Source organism: Paramormyrops kingsleyae, chromosome 9, assembly GCF_048594095.1.
Source record: "Paramormyrops kingsleyae isolate MSU_618 chromosome 9, PKINGS_0.4, whole genome shotgun sequence".
Taxonomy (NCBI): domain Eukaryota; kingdom Metazoa; phylum Chordata; class Actinopteri; order Osteoglossiformes; family Mormyridae; genus Paramormyrops; species Paramormyrops kingsleyae.
Window position 1 is genome coordinate 31,185,129 of NC_132805.1, and position 16,203 is coordinate 31,201,331.

A 16,203-nucleotide genomic window follows, 5' to 3' on the forward strand; every position below is an offset into this window, starting at 1 on the left:
TTCACAAATCAGGATGTTTAATATGAGACGCTTTTTGAGTCATGAGCACGTCTGGTTTTGACGTGAGAAGCTAATGAAAATAACTGGTCAAAATACATTAAAGGCTGTTTTTACGCAATGTATTTATATTTTCTGAATTCACACAACAGGACTATCTCAAGGAGCCATAATTCGTATTTTTTCGTGCATATATAAGGTTTTTATGGCCGTTTGCAACGTGAAAAACGAACCGCAAACTAACTTTACCAACGTCGAGAACATTGCTGTGAGCGAGAGCGCGGTGGCCGAGCTGAGCGCGCGTAGGACAAGTTGAGCGAGCGTGCGCGCCAAGCTGAGCGAGAGAGACGCTGGGTGTGTCCGAAATCGCGCACGTTTAGTGCGCGATTTTAGTGCGTAGTGCGTTCACACTGACAACTAAGCCAAAATTCAGTGCACTGAAAGTACCCGGATGGTGCACTGAAAACGGCCAGAAAACGCAGTGCAGAATGATGGACACTACTCGCACTAAACGGACGCCATTTTGACTACGTAGCGGAAGGGGAGGGACTTTCAGCAAGTTTTTATTGTTAAATTAAGGCGGACAACAACACAGACACGTAAGCCCAAGCGGAGGCAACTGCTTCATATAAATCTAAGTAACGTTAATAAAATTATTTTACTGATGTATACTGCGGTGTGTAGCCTGTCATTCTCTGACGACAGTTATAGATAATTTGAGTTTGCGATTATATCGACTTAGAACAGTTTGCACACGTAAATGTTAGCAGTTTTTAGCCGGTTAGGCGGTAGTAGATAGGTTATATACACGCAAATAAAACCACAAGGAAATTCATTGTAAACAAAACACGGCAGATATTTCGGCGCGCTGGAGAATCGCGATCAAATGCTAGTCCGTCACTTCCGGTAAGTGCAAAACGTTAGTGTTTCATTTAGGACAGCACTTACCCATGGTAGTGTGCACTACAGAAGGAAGTGCGCAGTGCATCTCAGTGCACTGACGCAAGTGCGCGATTTCGGACACACCCGCTGTGAGCGAGAGCGAGGTGGTAGAGTTGAGCACACACAGAGCGAAAACATTGCTCGCGAATGTCCTTCTGCGCGCTCAGGAATGTGGCACTAATATAACGCCATAGAGCTTGTTCTTTTTCTCATTGTTACACATGGATGATATCCTCAAAAATGGTACGCCATTCCCGTTTTGCTTCCGCGTTTTATACGAAGTTGATCATTTCCTGTTTGCAAAGTGAAACTAATTTGCAGTTGGTGTCGCCATTTTGTCAAGAAACGCGCATAAGATTCTGGGAAAAATATCTAGACAATTTTTTTTATTCCAAGGTAAGATTATACAGTAATTCTTTCACGTTCGCGCGTTTGATATTCGCAGTTTTTGTTATCCGCGAGCAATTAAACGGGAATTATCCGAAAATTGCCGAAAGATCGTAGAAACTCCCTACGACGACATGTAGAGCGACGGAGGCGTATTTCGAAATGGTGGCCTTTATTGCCATGTTATTAAAATTGGTCTGAAGAAAAAAGGTTAAAATACTCTAGCAAAATTTGATCTATACTATTATTAGGTTGGCCACTTTGGTGTTTTTTTTTGTTACCGGTGTATAACAGGTATTTTGTGACAATTTTAAATTTATTATCACTTTTGATTTTGATAGTGACGTGAGTTTTTAGGTAAATGATTTCGTTATTTCTTGAACAATAAAGAACAAATTTGTTAAGCGTTATAGTGGTTTCCAAACATCAAATATCCGCAGCAGCTGTTTAATTTTCTTTTAAACGAATTTTTAATAACCATGCATCTTAGCGGCCGTTTTCGCCGCGCCCTTGTTGTTGAACTATTGTGATCAAGTTACACTGGGGTTTTTTTAGGTGTAGTCTACATGATGCATATAAATTAGTCATTAGAATAAATAGTTCGATTTTAACTTGCATATCCCGTTACCTTGCATACGTTTGCTGTTCGGTGCTATACATGGCGACTGTTGCAATAACATATTATTGTCCTGGTACTATTTAACGCTTTACTATTTTTGTGTGACATTGGTTGTCTAAAATAAAATTTAAATAATGCATAATCCCCGCTTGCAATTTTTCGTTCTAGCAACGTTTACCGAACGTAAAGATCAATTGGTATGAAAACGTGCAAAGTATCCAGTTTTCCTGAGCCGGTGTTCTGTCGATATATGCTGCCTTGTCGAAAAATGCTACCGTAGTGCTAATCGATAACCCTAACCCCCCAAAACCCATAAAACTCTTACCTTAAACCGTAACCCCTGAAACCTAACCCTAATCCCAAAACGGTGGAACTGCACATGCGCAGAAAGGCTCGATAGCACGTCTCGATAGATAGTATTTTATGACAGAACACCGGCCAGGGCGGCGTGGAAGAGAGTGCGTCACGATCACGGTTCCCGTACAAACTAATATGGAGTTTGACATGCACACATGCAGAACAGACACTTTCAAAAACATTAAACTGACACACGTATTTATACAGGTTACTAACTTGCTGTATGAGGAGGGCTGTTGGTACCTGCGTATCTGTTTTTTCGTACTGTCTAGAGCCAGTGGTTCTCAAACTGGGGGCCACCAGATGGCGCTAGGGGGGCCGCATCGAAATTGTAGAATCTAAAAAAAAATTTTACCATGGCACTGGCGGGTAAGGTTTAAAGTATGGAACATTCCGAACAGGGGGGCACGCGCTCCTTCTTCCGTTCAGTCTCTGTCCAGAGATGACCTTTAGATGTTTTTCTATTACACATTACACACGTAACAATCAGGCTTGTCAACCTATGTAAAATATAATGTATTAAAAAAAAAAAAAATAGAAGTATAAAAAAAATGTAAATATAAATTTTACGTAGCACACTACGCTGCTATGGACATCATAAATTACTGTTCAGTATTCAGTACTTTTGTTGCACTTTTCAGACAATGTTAGTTTTACTGTCAAAACTGTTTTAATACAATGTTATATTTTGTGAAATGTAAATTTAACAAACCAGAGAAATAAAGACTACAAACAGAATTTAAAATCTAAAATTAAGTAAAATTGTAAGTTTGAGGATGTTTTGCGTCATGATTTTTTTTTTGAGGAGGGGGGCCACAAAAGGATTCATCCTACACAAGGGGGCCTCCTGCTGAAAAAGTTTGAGAAGCACTGGTCTAGACATACCAAGGTATACGGGTATTTTAAAAAGCAGGGTTATTCCGGCATTTTGAAATATTGGCAAAAAAAATGCTGAGCGGGTGAGGTTCCGGTAGTTTTTGTCGTAAGGATTTAAAAATACTGTGGTATGCGTTATTACTGTAATACCGCCCAAGCCATGGCTAATAACTTTAGAACTGTCCATAAAAGTTTACCCGTTTTACTTCACTGCTTGTATTTGTGTTTGTTGCAATACAGCTGCCCTCTCCTGGGGTCTCATTTATAAAACAGTGCGTACACACTTAAAAGCAACGTTCGCTTTACAAATCACACTCTACCTGGAATTATGTGTACATGGATCCGCCTCATCTTCCACCCTCTACACACCCACATCCAACCATAAATGGTCAATGCAAAACACATCATGAATATTTAGGCGTACAAGTTAAGTCCGATAAATATTTACTTATAATGGCAACCGAGAGGAAGTGCGAGAAACTTTTCTGAAACAGAAATCGAGCTGCTTGTGGGTCATATGGAGACTAGAACATTTTTGTTCGTGGTCACTGCCGTGCGGTAACTAAAAATGCAGCGGAAGGCAAGAAGTGGCAGATGCTGTTAATCAAGTGAGCGCAGCAAACAGGACAGTACCCAGTTAAAAAATAAAATGGTCCAATCTGAAGGTGATTGCAAAAAAAGACGAATTTCAACCCATCACCAGTCATGTCCACCACTAATATATTTACATTTAAACAACTGCAGTGCAAGACTGCGCTGGTGAAATATTTCAAGTGGTCCGGATCAGCACAAAAATGGGAAAGAAGAGAGGAAAAAGAAGAACTGTTTCTGAAATGAGCGCCACTGTGGAGGGTAAAACAAAGAGGTAAGACAGAACCCTTGTGTGTCGTCACCTTTTTACAAGCAGACAAAAGAGGTAATTATTACAGAGCTTATTACATTTTCTTGAGACTTCAGTGATTAATTTATTAAATTTAATTTCCTTCAAAAATCTGCATTTCTTTGTATTCCCTGGATGCTAGGACTGAATGATTTATTGATTTCAAGCCGAAATCGCGATTTCAAACAACAAGATTAATAAATCGCAAAGACTGCGATTTAGGAAATGAATTATACGACTTGTCTGACCCAGGGTTTAACTTTGTTTTATAAAGATTGCAAATCACTGTGAACTAGTTGCTGTTAAAAGCATAAAAAAAGTTCCGGATCGCCACCTTCTTATCTGATGTTATTACGCTCTTCGTGCTGCGAAGGGATTGCGTATGACGTCACAGCAGGCGGAAGTCACTGCGCTCACACCCACTGAGTGGCAAAAAAGTGGCAGCATTTAGTGTTCAGCTTGAATACCACAAAAAAAAAAGACGTATCTAAAATGGGAAAGAGCTGTCGTATGATTGATAATGCAAATTTGGCTCCTATTTCATATTAAATCTGTTTTTAGAGGCTGCCAAAACCTAATTAAGTAAGTATGGAACGTGGATCGGTTACGTATGGCCTCAAATAAGCCTGGGTCAGTGCTGATACCGGTCCGAATATCACTAGTGTTTTCTAAGTCACAAATTTGCGACTTAACGTTTGCACATATTTTAAGAAACCATGTTGCAATCACAAACCGGCATTACAAGTGCCGTCCAATAGGGAAGGAAGCCCTGTATTTTGATCTCTTCCTGTAATGTGGTAATGCTGCGTCACGTTTTAAATCTGTTACACAGTGAATATTGAAGCTAAACTTTTAAAAATATCGCAAATGAAATCGCAGTCGCAATATCTGTCAGAAAAATCACAGTTGGATGTTTTCCCAAAATCATTCAGCCCTACTGAACCCTGTCCTCTACTGCTTCAATTTGTTTAAGACATCTGTGAGTGTGAGGGACCAAACAGTAAGGCAACACAAACACAGGAGTTTTACTAAAGAAAATAGGGCTTTATTGGCCCCCGAAAGTACAGACAGTTGACAAAACTCAAGACCTTAATAACATGGCCCAAAAAAGAGGTTTAAAAAAACAAACTTAATATCACAAAGCAAGATATTAACTGAAACAAGTTGATCATCTTGTAATGAGTCACCAGGGAAAATATATAGTGGTTTGGCCAAACCAATCAATACACAAAAAGGGTAAACCAAATGAACACTACATATAACTAAACATAAAAAACACAGCTATACCCCAACTCCCCCCTCTTGCCATCGAAGCACATGGTTCAATCCAGCTCCAGGGTTTTTTCCCTTTTAAGAGTCCTCTACCCTCAGCCACACCTTTATACCAAGGAGAGGACCACCCCAAACCAAGCCAAAGTAACTACAAAATCAAAGGATTAATTAGGCAAACACTGCATATAAACCCTACAATGTCAAAATGTGCACTGCATTTAAAATATAAAGGATAAAGCAAATTAACTGAAAACTATGCATCGTTATTCTAAATAAAGCAGGTTAATTAAAGAAAACATATACAAGTAATCAACTAAGGAGGTGAGAGAATGTTTGAGATCTTACTCTGTGTGGCTGTAGGCATCACAGTGGGGCACAAGCTGATTTTCTGAGTATTGTAAAATTTCACAGAACTCTCCATCATTATTTATCTTGGGGAATCCTCTCCATGCTCAGTGAAATTTACCCCCCCTCCCACACACACCCTGCTCAGCAAATAACTCGTTGTTCCGGCAGTATCTGTTTGCATTACCCAGCTGAAGTGACGACAGTATTTTCCAAAAATATATATTCTGAAAAATGGCCTTGAGTAATATTTTATGACCAATCAATTATAGAAAACAGCAGTGATCACAGGAGTAATACCTGAATGAGACGGGGACACTGTCAGTCATGTTGTGAAGGTCATTGTGTTTGATGCTGTGTTCCATTTACCTCAGAGGTCGGAACTCAAAAATGGGAATGACATCACACACGAGTTAATAGCATTCCAGTACACTAAGTCAAAGCCATTCAGCAATACCAGGGACCTGTTTCAAAAAGTAAGGTTTCTTAGTTAGCAGGATAACAGGAACCCCCCCATGCCTGCGTTCCCCCCTGCCTCTCCCTCCTACTTATGCTGCCATAGCCGTATCTGTCAGAGCTTACATACTGCACTCACCTAACTGTCTGCACTGCCTCTAGTCTCCTCTGATTTGGCTAATTGCACATTTTATTTCCCCTGCTCCTCCTGGGCTGTGCTGCCTGGAGATGCAAAAATATCAAGATATCCTGCCTACCCTATTTCCTGCAACGTCTCCACTACCTGTGCCGTCTATCCGGCCTGCTCGCCTTTCTGCCTGTGACGTCTCTCCTGTATGTCCTGCTGCTGTACTACTGTTCATCCTGCCATCGGAAGCAGCTCCAGCACCTGCCTGCTATCACCTGCCTGCCTCCCCCTTTAAGACTCAAATGTTAAAATTGGGATGCTGAATAGGGACTTTGCCATTTTGTTCATTTGACATCCTCTGCCGACCCCCTTTGAGTCTGGTTCCTCCCAAGGTTTCTTCCTTCTCGGGAGTTTTTCCTGGCCACTGTCGCCTATGGCTTACTCACTGGGGGCTTTGGGTGGGGATGCTGTAAAGCGCTTTGAGACGATGTAATGTTCTGAACCTGTGCTATACAAATTGAATTGAATTGAGTAACATATACATTTTCCCCAGTTTAAATGGACTTATTTTTAGCCCAGACTACCTTAAATTCGACTAAAGTTATTCGGCTAAGCAAGAAATCCAGCTTAAACAGTCCCCAGTTCTAATTGGATTAATTGCTATCAATTGATATTTCTAAAGATGGCTAACAACACGTTATGTGTTTTTTTGTGTTTGAGTTCATATCGATCACAGTGTTCTGGTGAAATGATTGTTACAGCCCTCTGGCCTGCATGTCTCTTTGGGTCTATAGTTGGGCCTTAATGTAAAAGTAAACAGGGTTCCTAGCTAGGGCTGGTCAGTGGGCAGCACAATCATATGTGTAGGTTAATAAAAAAGACCTCAGCATCTTATCTCTCCTCCTTATGGACCTCGATCCAAATCCAGGCCTTGTTTTCAGTTCTCCCAAGTAGTTAGTTTAATAATGACTGATTCTGATTGGTCAGAGGCTTCACACCTGGCTCACAGGTAAAGGAAGGCTGGAAAACCAGCAGTGCTCGGACCTCCAAGACCGTGATTTGAATAATTGGGCCTTAGGATGTAATGTGGTGTTTTTCACTGAATTTTTCACGAGGGCCACGCCTACCAGTATGGAGGGGGGTTGGGGGCCACCATTTACTTTTTAAAAGCTAGCTGGCCGGAATTAACCTTGATGCTGCTTCACTTAGAAAAATTAATATATCTGATGATCAGGATAATTTGCTAATTTTTTTTTGTTCATTGAAGGGCCACCACATTGGCCCCCGGGGGCCGCGCACTGAAGACCACTTGTTATGCTCTCCATTATATGAATTATATTTATATTATGAGGATTTGTTTCCTCTCGCTGCCCACAGTGTCCTGATGGAGAGAGCAGGCTCACCTGTACCCAGCTGTGTTTCCATGAAGAGTGACTGGTCAATGGAGCATCCACCCAAATTCAGTGAGGGACCTTTTCCTCCAGATCAAAGGTAAATGTGCATTTCAACAAACACTCTTTAAAGCTCTGTGTCTCATTCGGAAGGCATACAGGCACATGCAAGCTGTGAGGAAAAACCTTTATCATGAATTCATCATTTTTAACTTTGCAAATCCCATCGTCTTTGAGAATTTAAACAGAAGTTCTATTTGTATAACTGTCTATATTCTATGTATCACATCTGAGGCAGAAGGATGAGGATTACTGTAAAGACTGACTTCCTGTGAGCTTGACTTGGAAGTAGGGCTGGGCGATATCATATCGATATTATATCGCGCATGCGCAACAATCACTAGGGCATCAGATGAGAGTATTAATTGAAAAGTGCATTTTAAATTGTAATCCTCAGCATACAACTGGAAAAAAGCAGGCTCACCTGCACACTGTTGTATATCCATTAAGAACGAGTAGACAGTAGCTTGTCTTTAGTTAGTTGGGTCTATAGTTAGGCCTTAATATAAAAGTAAACATGGTATTTATGTGATAAATACTGAAACTTAAATGATAACTAAAGGGTTTTGTTAATCAAACAAGGAAATCCAGCTTTCTGAAACAGTCCCCAGTTCTAGTCGGGTAAATTGTTAGCCATTGTTAGCAATATCAATAGATAGCAACACATTATGGGGTTTTTTGTGCATGAAACACCATAGCAACACGTTCACAGATAGCGGTTGGACAATATCGTGTGTACACTTGATTTAATTAGCTACAAATAAAATGTGAATGCTAATAATGTGTTAAAATGATGTGAGGGGGATATAGGGCTCTTGAGGGAACAAACAGGCACGCTTAGGTTCACTCAGAAATATTTATTAAAAGTGAAACAAAATGATTATATATGTATATATCATAAGCAGTAATAATCAAACAAGTACAAGCTATTGCTTATGAATTATGAACAATAGTTAGTCTAAAAAGAATACATCCATCCACCCATTATCCATACCGCTTTATCTATTTGGGTCGCGGGGAAGCTGGAGCCAATCCCAGCATCTTCAGGCGAGAGGCGGGGTGCACCCAGGGCAGGCCGCCAGTCCACCACTGGGCCAAAAAGAATACAAAGTGATATATATATATATATATATTATAAACTGTGCTAAGTAATCCCAGTAATCAATAAAAATGCTGCAAGCTATTCACACTCGGACGTACCATCATCACCCACCTTCACACATGGACTGGGGAGCCAGTTTCAGTCCTGGCAGGAGACCGACATGTGAGTCCCAAGAAAGTGCCGGGTGATCCGTGCTCTGTCCCATGGCTGAGCACCCGTCACACTGAGCTCTCCCCCTTCCTTTATGCTAATTTTGGGCGCTGCGTGCAGGCAGGAGACGAGCTGGCCAGGCTCACCCCTCCCCTCAGGCGATGGGTTCTCAAATTCCCAATATTGTCCGGGTAATGCTGCTTGAGGTTTCAATCAAAAATAAGAAGACAAATTCCTATAATCAACGCGTTCCCCGTTCTCCTGTGGACGAGATAAGCGTCCCACACACCGATCAATAGTGTATAAAACATATTGGGCCACCTGTTCTCTTCTCGGGAAAACCCCTCAGAAAAACAAAGGAACCGTCTTTGAAAAGAGTGAGCATCCCGTAAATCAGAAATAACAAGACAAGCATCCTTGAGCAGAATAAGTATCCCAGGACAAGATAAGCATCTTGGCTCCTTTCATGGGAAACAAGTTATTTGTGAGAAACAAGTTATACAAGTGATCAGTAAAAAACATGTTTATGCAGTTCAGCCTTGGCACAATAATATTGTGGGTGAATCATGGACGACGTATTTGAATCTCAGGATGATTAGTCCATACACGAACAGAATCAATCAATACCTCAATCACCTCATATGTATGACAGTAACGGGAGGACAATGATTAATTCTTGGTGACGTAATCGTCCGCAAGTTCATCCTAATACAAATAAACAGTATAAAAGTACGGGTTTCACTTTTGTTGATAAAGGGCGCAGCCATCTTGAATTCTGAGCTCGGGGTTGTGTCGATTCCTCTGAGGTCACTAGTCGGGATTTCGACTTCAGGGGGCGTTCCTGTTGAAATTTCTGACTAGGAACTTGGAATTTGTGAATTAGGAATTCATATCGAACATAGTGTTATGGTGAAATGATTGTTACAGCCCACTGGGCTGCACGTCTCTTTGGGTCTATAGTTTGGCCTTAATATAAAAGTAAACAGGGTTCCTAGCTAGGGCTGGCTCATTGGGCAGCGCAATCAAAACTTTTAATGAGGTATCAGCCCGATACCCGATACTGGTATCAGTATCGGTGCAACCCTATTTGGCACTCAGTCACTAAGTGTAATACTACATATGAAATGTGCCAGAGTAACAGAATGGAGATCCCCGTGTGTAAGTTCAGTGTAAAGTGTTGAGTACTAGATATTGTGTGTGTATGTATCTGTTTATCCTTCGTGTTCACAGAGACCTCAGCTGGAGTCTTCCGGTCTGGAAGGGAAAGAAAGGAAGACAAAGAAGAGTTAAAAGGTAAGACAGAACCTGTGTGTGTTTGCACTTTTCTACAAGCAGACAAAAGAGGCAGTAATAACAGAACTTAGTACATTTCCTTGACTTCAGTGATTCATCTCTATGGGGTAGATGTTTGTGTTCATCATTTGTTACATTTCGTTTTCTTCAGAAATTTGTATTTAATTGTGTTCCCCAGACGCCGTCCTTTCCTGTTATAAATTGCAATTAAGAATGAATAGACAATAGATTGTTATTCTGGAATGGATGTTTCTGTTTTGATAACAAATAAATACATTCTCATGGACTCATTAGATCATGCTCAGACTAAGGTTTCAGTTTGAACACATTTAATGTAAAGTTGCCTGTTAATAATTAACTAGTATATCCTAAGTCATCAGTCAAAAATAAACAATTGCTGTCTTTGCTAAAAGACATATTTAAATTGTTGCGGATCCAGATCAGAATATATGCGATATTTATGTGATGAATGCTGAAACTTAAATGACAACTGAAGGATTTTGTTAATAAAAACCTAATAATGTAAGACACAAAACCGTAACTGAAATTAAAACAACAAACTCCGTATCTAACTGAAATAAAATTTGTGGTTTGCAATTTAACTGCTATTTCCGAGTTTAAAATCCTGCCTGTAGGTTATCAGCCTATATTGTTTTACCAGACGTCCCTGCTCTAAATAATTGATGGTTAGCGTAGCCCAGGCTAAGCGTGTCAAACTGACAAAATCACTTGCACTCCCACAATATTCAAATATTTTCACGTAAATTGTTTAGATCTCTGTTTCTTAACTCAGACATTTGGGGCGCCTAGATTGTCCACATTTTTGCTTCTTCCCAGTCCGCAAGTAGTTTGTAAAACCTGAAGTAGCTCATAGTGTCCCTCCTGACATGGATCTCTTGAATCTGGACGAAACCCTCAAGAGCCTTGAGAAGTCTGGCTTACGAGTGCACAGGACTAACTGAATTCTTCAAGTCTGCAATGGAGTACCTGGGCCATGTAATTGATGCTGATGGGCTCCACGGTTTAACTCTCTGGAGTCTATGGGTAGGGGGACACACTTTCACTGACTGGGGCATGGTCACATATTTCATTCAATATCATAAACTTAATGACAAATTATTTCTTATATATTTTGTTTTGGCATAAAACTCATCTTAATCTTAGTGTACTTTGTAAATATGTCAGATTTATGTGAAGTTTGTAATTTGATATCAAAGTATAGACATTGCAAAAAGCAGTTTAGAACACTTGCAGAAACATTATAAAAGTACATAGTAAGCAATTTTTTGAGGGCCATCATTCATATGGAAGGAGATGGAGGAGCTCCTGAAAGGCAGTTGCATACCCTCAAGTCCATACCACCCCTCCAGCAATCGATTGGCTGAGAGAATGGTTCAAACCATAAAACATGCTCACAAAGCATCCAGAATACAATAGAAGAGAATAGCCTTTATTGTCAATGCACAGCATACAGTGACGTTTAAAAAATGCTACTCCTCTGAAACATCGTATTGGTGCTTTCCTTCTGAAATAAAGCCATAGGTCACATGCAACCACAGCCACATCCCCAGTGTATCTCAGTGCTGTCGCTGCACATTCCCAGTGCTGGACGCTGAGTCCCCTGTCTGTCTGCAGCTCGCACGCTCTCCCTGTATCACATGGCTTTCCAAAATGTGTTTATGCTACTTTGTAAATTCCCCATAACATATGATAACTTCTGTGTGTATTTGTGCCCTGTGATTGACTATAATCACCAGGAGGGTGATCTTAGGCCTTGTGCTGTCTGAAATAGAGCCCCCCCCACCTTGTCCTGCCCCCAGACCAGGATAAATGGTTAGAGGATGGAAGGATCAATGGATGGATCTTTGTGTTTCATTCACAGAGACCAAGTGAAAAGATGTAATTCAGATCCACATGAAGAAGGCATATCCATCTTCAAGGTCTGTATTTACTGTTGGAATTTAATTTCTTAAATTTTTATCTAAATTGGCAGACATCTAAAAACGTACAATTAGTTGTTCGTCCTGTCAAAGGGAAGATATCTACAAACTTACAAGTGAAATTAAGAGATATGAAGCTGGGAGTAATCATAAACAGTAATTGTTTTATTTTAGTTTCCTGTGGAAAAATCTCCTACATTTCTGAAGGAAGATCCTCCTGACAGACTGGAGATGTGTAAGAACTGTATCTCATTCTGGGTTTGTTTGTTTTGCCACAGAACAATTGTGTATGATAAACTGAAATTTAATGTTTATCATTTAATTTAATTTGATTTAGGTTTGCTTGTATGGTAAAAAATAATGCATGTTTTTTAAAGTTTGTGGATTTGCCTCTCATTGCTTTTCAGGGTGTCACAGAATCAAATGTGACCTGAAGAAGAAATATGAGTGTGTATTTGATGGGAAACTTAAGGAAGGACAGCCAACACTTCTCAATGAGATTTACACAGAACTCTACATAACTGAAGGAGGGACTGGAGAAGTCAATGATGAACATGAAGTGAGACAGATTGAAACAGCATCCAAGAAAAGGTCAACAGAAGATACTACAGTCAAGTGTAATGATATATTCAAACCCTTATGTGGGCGTGAGAAACCTATCAGAACTGTACTCACTAAAGGGGTGGCAGGTATCGGGAAAACAGTCTCTGTGCAGAAATTTATTCTCGACTGGGCAGAAGGAAAAGCAAACCAGGATGTTCACTTCATATTCGCTCTTCCTTTCCGGAACCTGAATTTGATTAAGGATGAATACAGTCTGATTGAACTACTTCACCACTTTGTCCCAGAACTGAAATCATTTGAACCCTCTGAGCTGTTTAGGTACAAAGTCTTGTTCATCTTTGATGGTCTGGATGAGCGTCACCCTCCTCTAAATTTTCAGAACAATGAGAGCTGCTCTGATATAAGAAAGAAAATGTCACTGGATGTGCTGTTCACTAACCTCATTAAGGGGAATCTGCTTCCATCTGCTCTCCTCTGGATAACCTCCCGGCCAGCAGCCGCCAATCAGATTCCTCCTGAGTGTGTCCACCAGGTGACAGAGATACGAGGGTTCAATGATGCCAAGAAGGAGGAGTATTTCAGGAGGAGATTTAGTGATCAGAGCCTGGCTAGCAGGATTATCACACATGTGAAATCATCAAAGAGCCTCTTCATCATGTGTCACATACCTGTGTTCTGCTGGATTTCAGCCACAGTCCTTGAGAGGCTTTTTAGAGAGAAGAGAGAAAAGAAAATTCCAAGGACTCTGACTGAAATGTACACACACTTCCTGATCTTTCAGACAACTTTAAAAGATGAGAAGTATATGAAAAATTATGACATCAAGCGTAATGAATACAGCAAGGAATTCCTTTTAAAACTTGGCAAACTGGCTTTTGACAACCTTGAGAAAGGCAATCTCATATTTTATGAGCAAGATCTGACAGAGAATGACATTGATGTGTCTGAAGCTTCAGTTTACTCTGGAGTGTGCACAGAAGTCTTTAAAAAGGAATATGGGTTGTATCAGGAGAAGGTGTACTGCTTTGTGCATCTGAGCATCCAGGAGTATCTCGCTGCTTTATACGTGTCTCTGTCAAACACATCAGCTGACCTGCTGGAGACTGCAGTGGACGAGGCGTTAAAGAGCAAGAATGGACACTTGGACCTCTACCTCCGCTTCCTCCTGGGCCTCTCAACAGACTCCAGTCAGAAACTGTTACAGCGGCTACTGGGACAGACAAGAACCAGCTCACATAACATTAAGGAAACAGCCGAATACACTAAGAAGAAAATACAGGAGAATTTTTCCCCAGAAAGGACAATCAACCTGTTCCACTGTCTGAATGAACTGGGTGACAATTCCCTAGTAGAGGAAGTACAAAGATACCTTGATTCAGGACGTCTGTCAGCAGAAGACCTCTCACCTGGACAGTATTCAGCTCTGGCCTTTGTGTTACTGATGTCAGATGAGGAGCTGGATGTGTTTGATCTGAAGAAATTCGTCAGATCAGATAAAGAGCATTGGAGGCTGCTGCCTGTGGTCAAGACATCTAAGACAGCTCTGTAAGTGATGTGGGGATGTGAGATCACATCCTGTCTGGCAGTATTACATGTACATTGTTTGAAATATATAAAATATAAACTTTATTCTTCTTCATGGATTAATAACCAGGCTGGATTTTTTGATAATCTGGACCACAGATTTTATAATGACTGAGGGTAGTAATGCAGTAAAGAAAAAACAAAAGTGATTCATTACCATCCAGTCTGCCTTCTGATCACAGGCACGGCATCCTAACCTGCTTATAGGAACAGGGAGGCTCTTTATAAAGAGCAGATACTCAGTCATATTCCCAGAGGGCCAAATTCCATAACTGACTCAAAGCCAAATGAGGATGGAGTAAAGGGGCCCCCCTGGTAGATTTAAATCCAGACTGAAACACAGTTTAATCCATAACCCGCTTGACCACCCCCCTAAACTCCCCCCGTTTGGTGAAATCTACTGAGAGGGACCCCTCTGCTGGCCTCAGCTGCTCCTGGCAGAAGAAGAATAGAATAGAATGACTCTTAACTCACACAAATGCCGAAAGCTGTAGCGTGTTTCCTTTTTGGCTAATCAGATATCAAATCCCTGCACATTTGGGCTCTACACACTTGCACACTTTGCATCTTGCACCAACAAACATCACTGTAGTGTGTAGTATCTCAGTGTGCTTGGCCTTACTGTAATTGGTGTAAATGGGACCAAGGCAATATCTATATTGTCATGGTAATAGGACTGGGTATCGTTTGGGGTTTTCTTATTCTGGTGCTAAAACAGTGTTTAACTGGCACTGCAATATTATGGGGCTGGATGATGTGATAAAACAATATTTACGGCGCTAATGTTATATAAAGTTCAGGCTTTTTCTTTCTTTCAATTCTGTATGGAACCTATAAGTCAATGGAAAAGGGAAAGCACCATATTAATAGTATGGTACCTGGTGCGGAGCTTCTGTTCAGATCAAACTCACTTCCAGAAGCTGCAGTAACTTCGCATTTTTCAGATGTTAAGGGAGAGCAAAAAATTTTGTTCAAAATACGTATATAACTAAGTAGAGAGAGTGTTCTTTATTTTTTATTTGGACCAACTTTTAAAAATAAGTTAACTAAGTTGGGAACATGTAACAAATGGGAAATTTTATGCTGAGAAACATCATTACTTTAAGTGTAATTATCCCCTCTAACCATTTTTAAAGTGTACATGTGAGTAAGTAGAAGCTGAACTTCAGTGCTTTTAAAAAGGCCAGATGAACAGATGGCAACAAGAAAAGAGAAGGTGTTTAAATAAAAAGTAGGGATGTTAATATTTTTATCACACTCCTTGGTGATTAATGGTGTATACCACATGTAATATTTTTATCACACTCCTTGGTGATTAATGGTGTATACCACATGTAATATTTTTATCACACTCCTTGGTGATTAATGGTGTATACCACATGTAATATTTTTATCACACTCCTTGGTGATTAATGGTGTATACCACATGTAATATTTTTATCACACTCCTTGGTGATTAATGGTGTATACCACATGTAATATTTTTATCACACTCCTTGGTGATTAATGGTGTATACCACATGTAATATTTTTATCACACTCCATGGTGATTAATGGTGTATACCACATGTAATATTTTTATCACACTCCTTGGTGATTAATGGTGTATACCACATGTAATATTTTTATCACACTCCTTGGTGATTAATGGTGTATACCACATGTAATATTTTTATCACACTCCTTGGTGATTAATGGTGTATACCACATGTAATATTTTTATCACACTCCTTGGTGATTAATGGTGTATACCACATGTAATATTTTTATCACACTCCTTGGTGATTAATAGGGGTGGGTATTGGCAAGGACCTCACGATACGATACATATCACGATACATGGCTCACGATACGATTAAAT

General features: G+C 40.2%; 1 protein-coding gene across 12 annotated transcripts in view; it reads left to right on the plus strand.

Annotated features, from left to right (window-relative positions):
- Positions 1-1,001: 1,001 nt before the first annotated feature.
- The window catches only part of LOC111845163 (NACHT, LRR and PYD domains-containing protein 12-like), a 90,883-nt gene continuing 75,681 nt past the window's right edge, over positions 1,002-16,203 (plus strand). For 6 of the 12 annotated variants that reach the window (XR_011993123.1, XR_011993122.1, XR_011993127.1 and 3 more), the window contains exons 1-7: positions 1,003-1,182; positions 3,923-4,043; positions 7,636-7,749; positions 10,192-10,254; positions 12,137-12,194; positions 12,369-12,429; positions 12,602-14,303. Coding sequence is in view for 3 of the 12 variants with exons in the window: in XM_072716767.1 (XP_072572868.1) it covers positions 1,161-1,182; positions 3,923-4,043; positions 7,636-7,749; positions 10,192-10,254; positions 12,137-12,194; positions 12,369-12,429; positions 12,602-14,303 (2,141 nt within the window). In the remaining 9 variants the exon portion in view is untranslated. The other 6 variants (XR_011993128.1, XR_011993129.1, XM_072716767.1 and 3 more) reach the window with 5 other exon arrangements.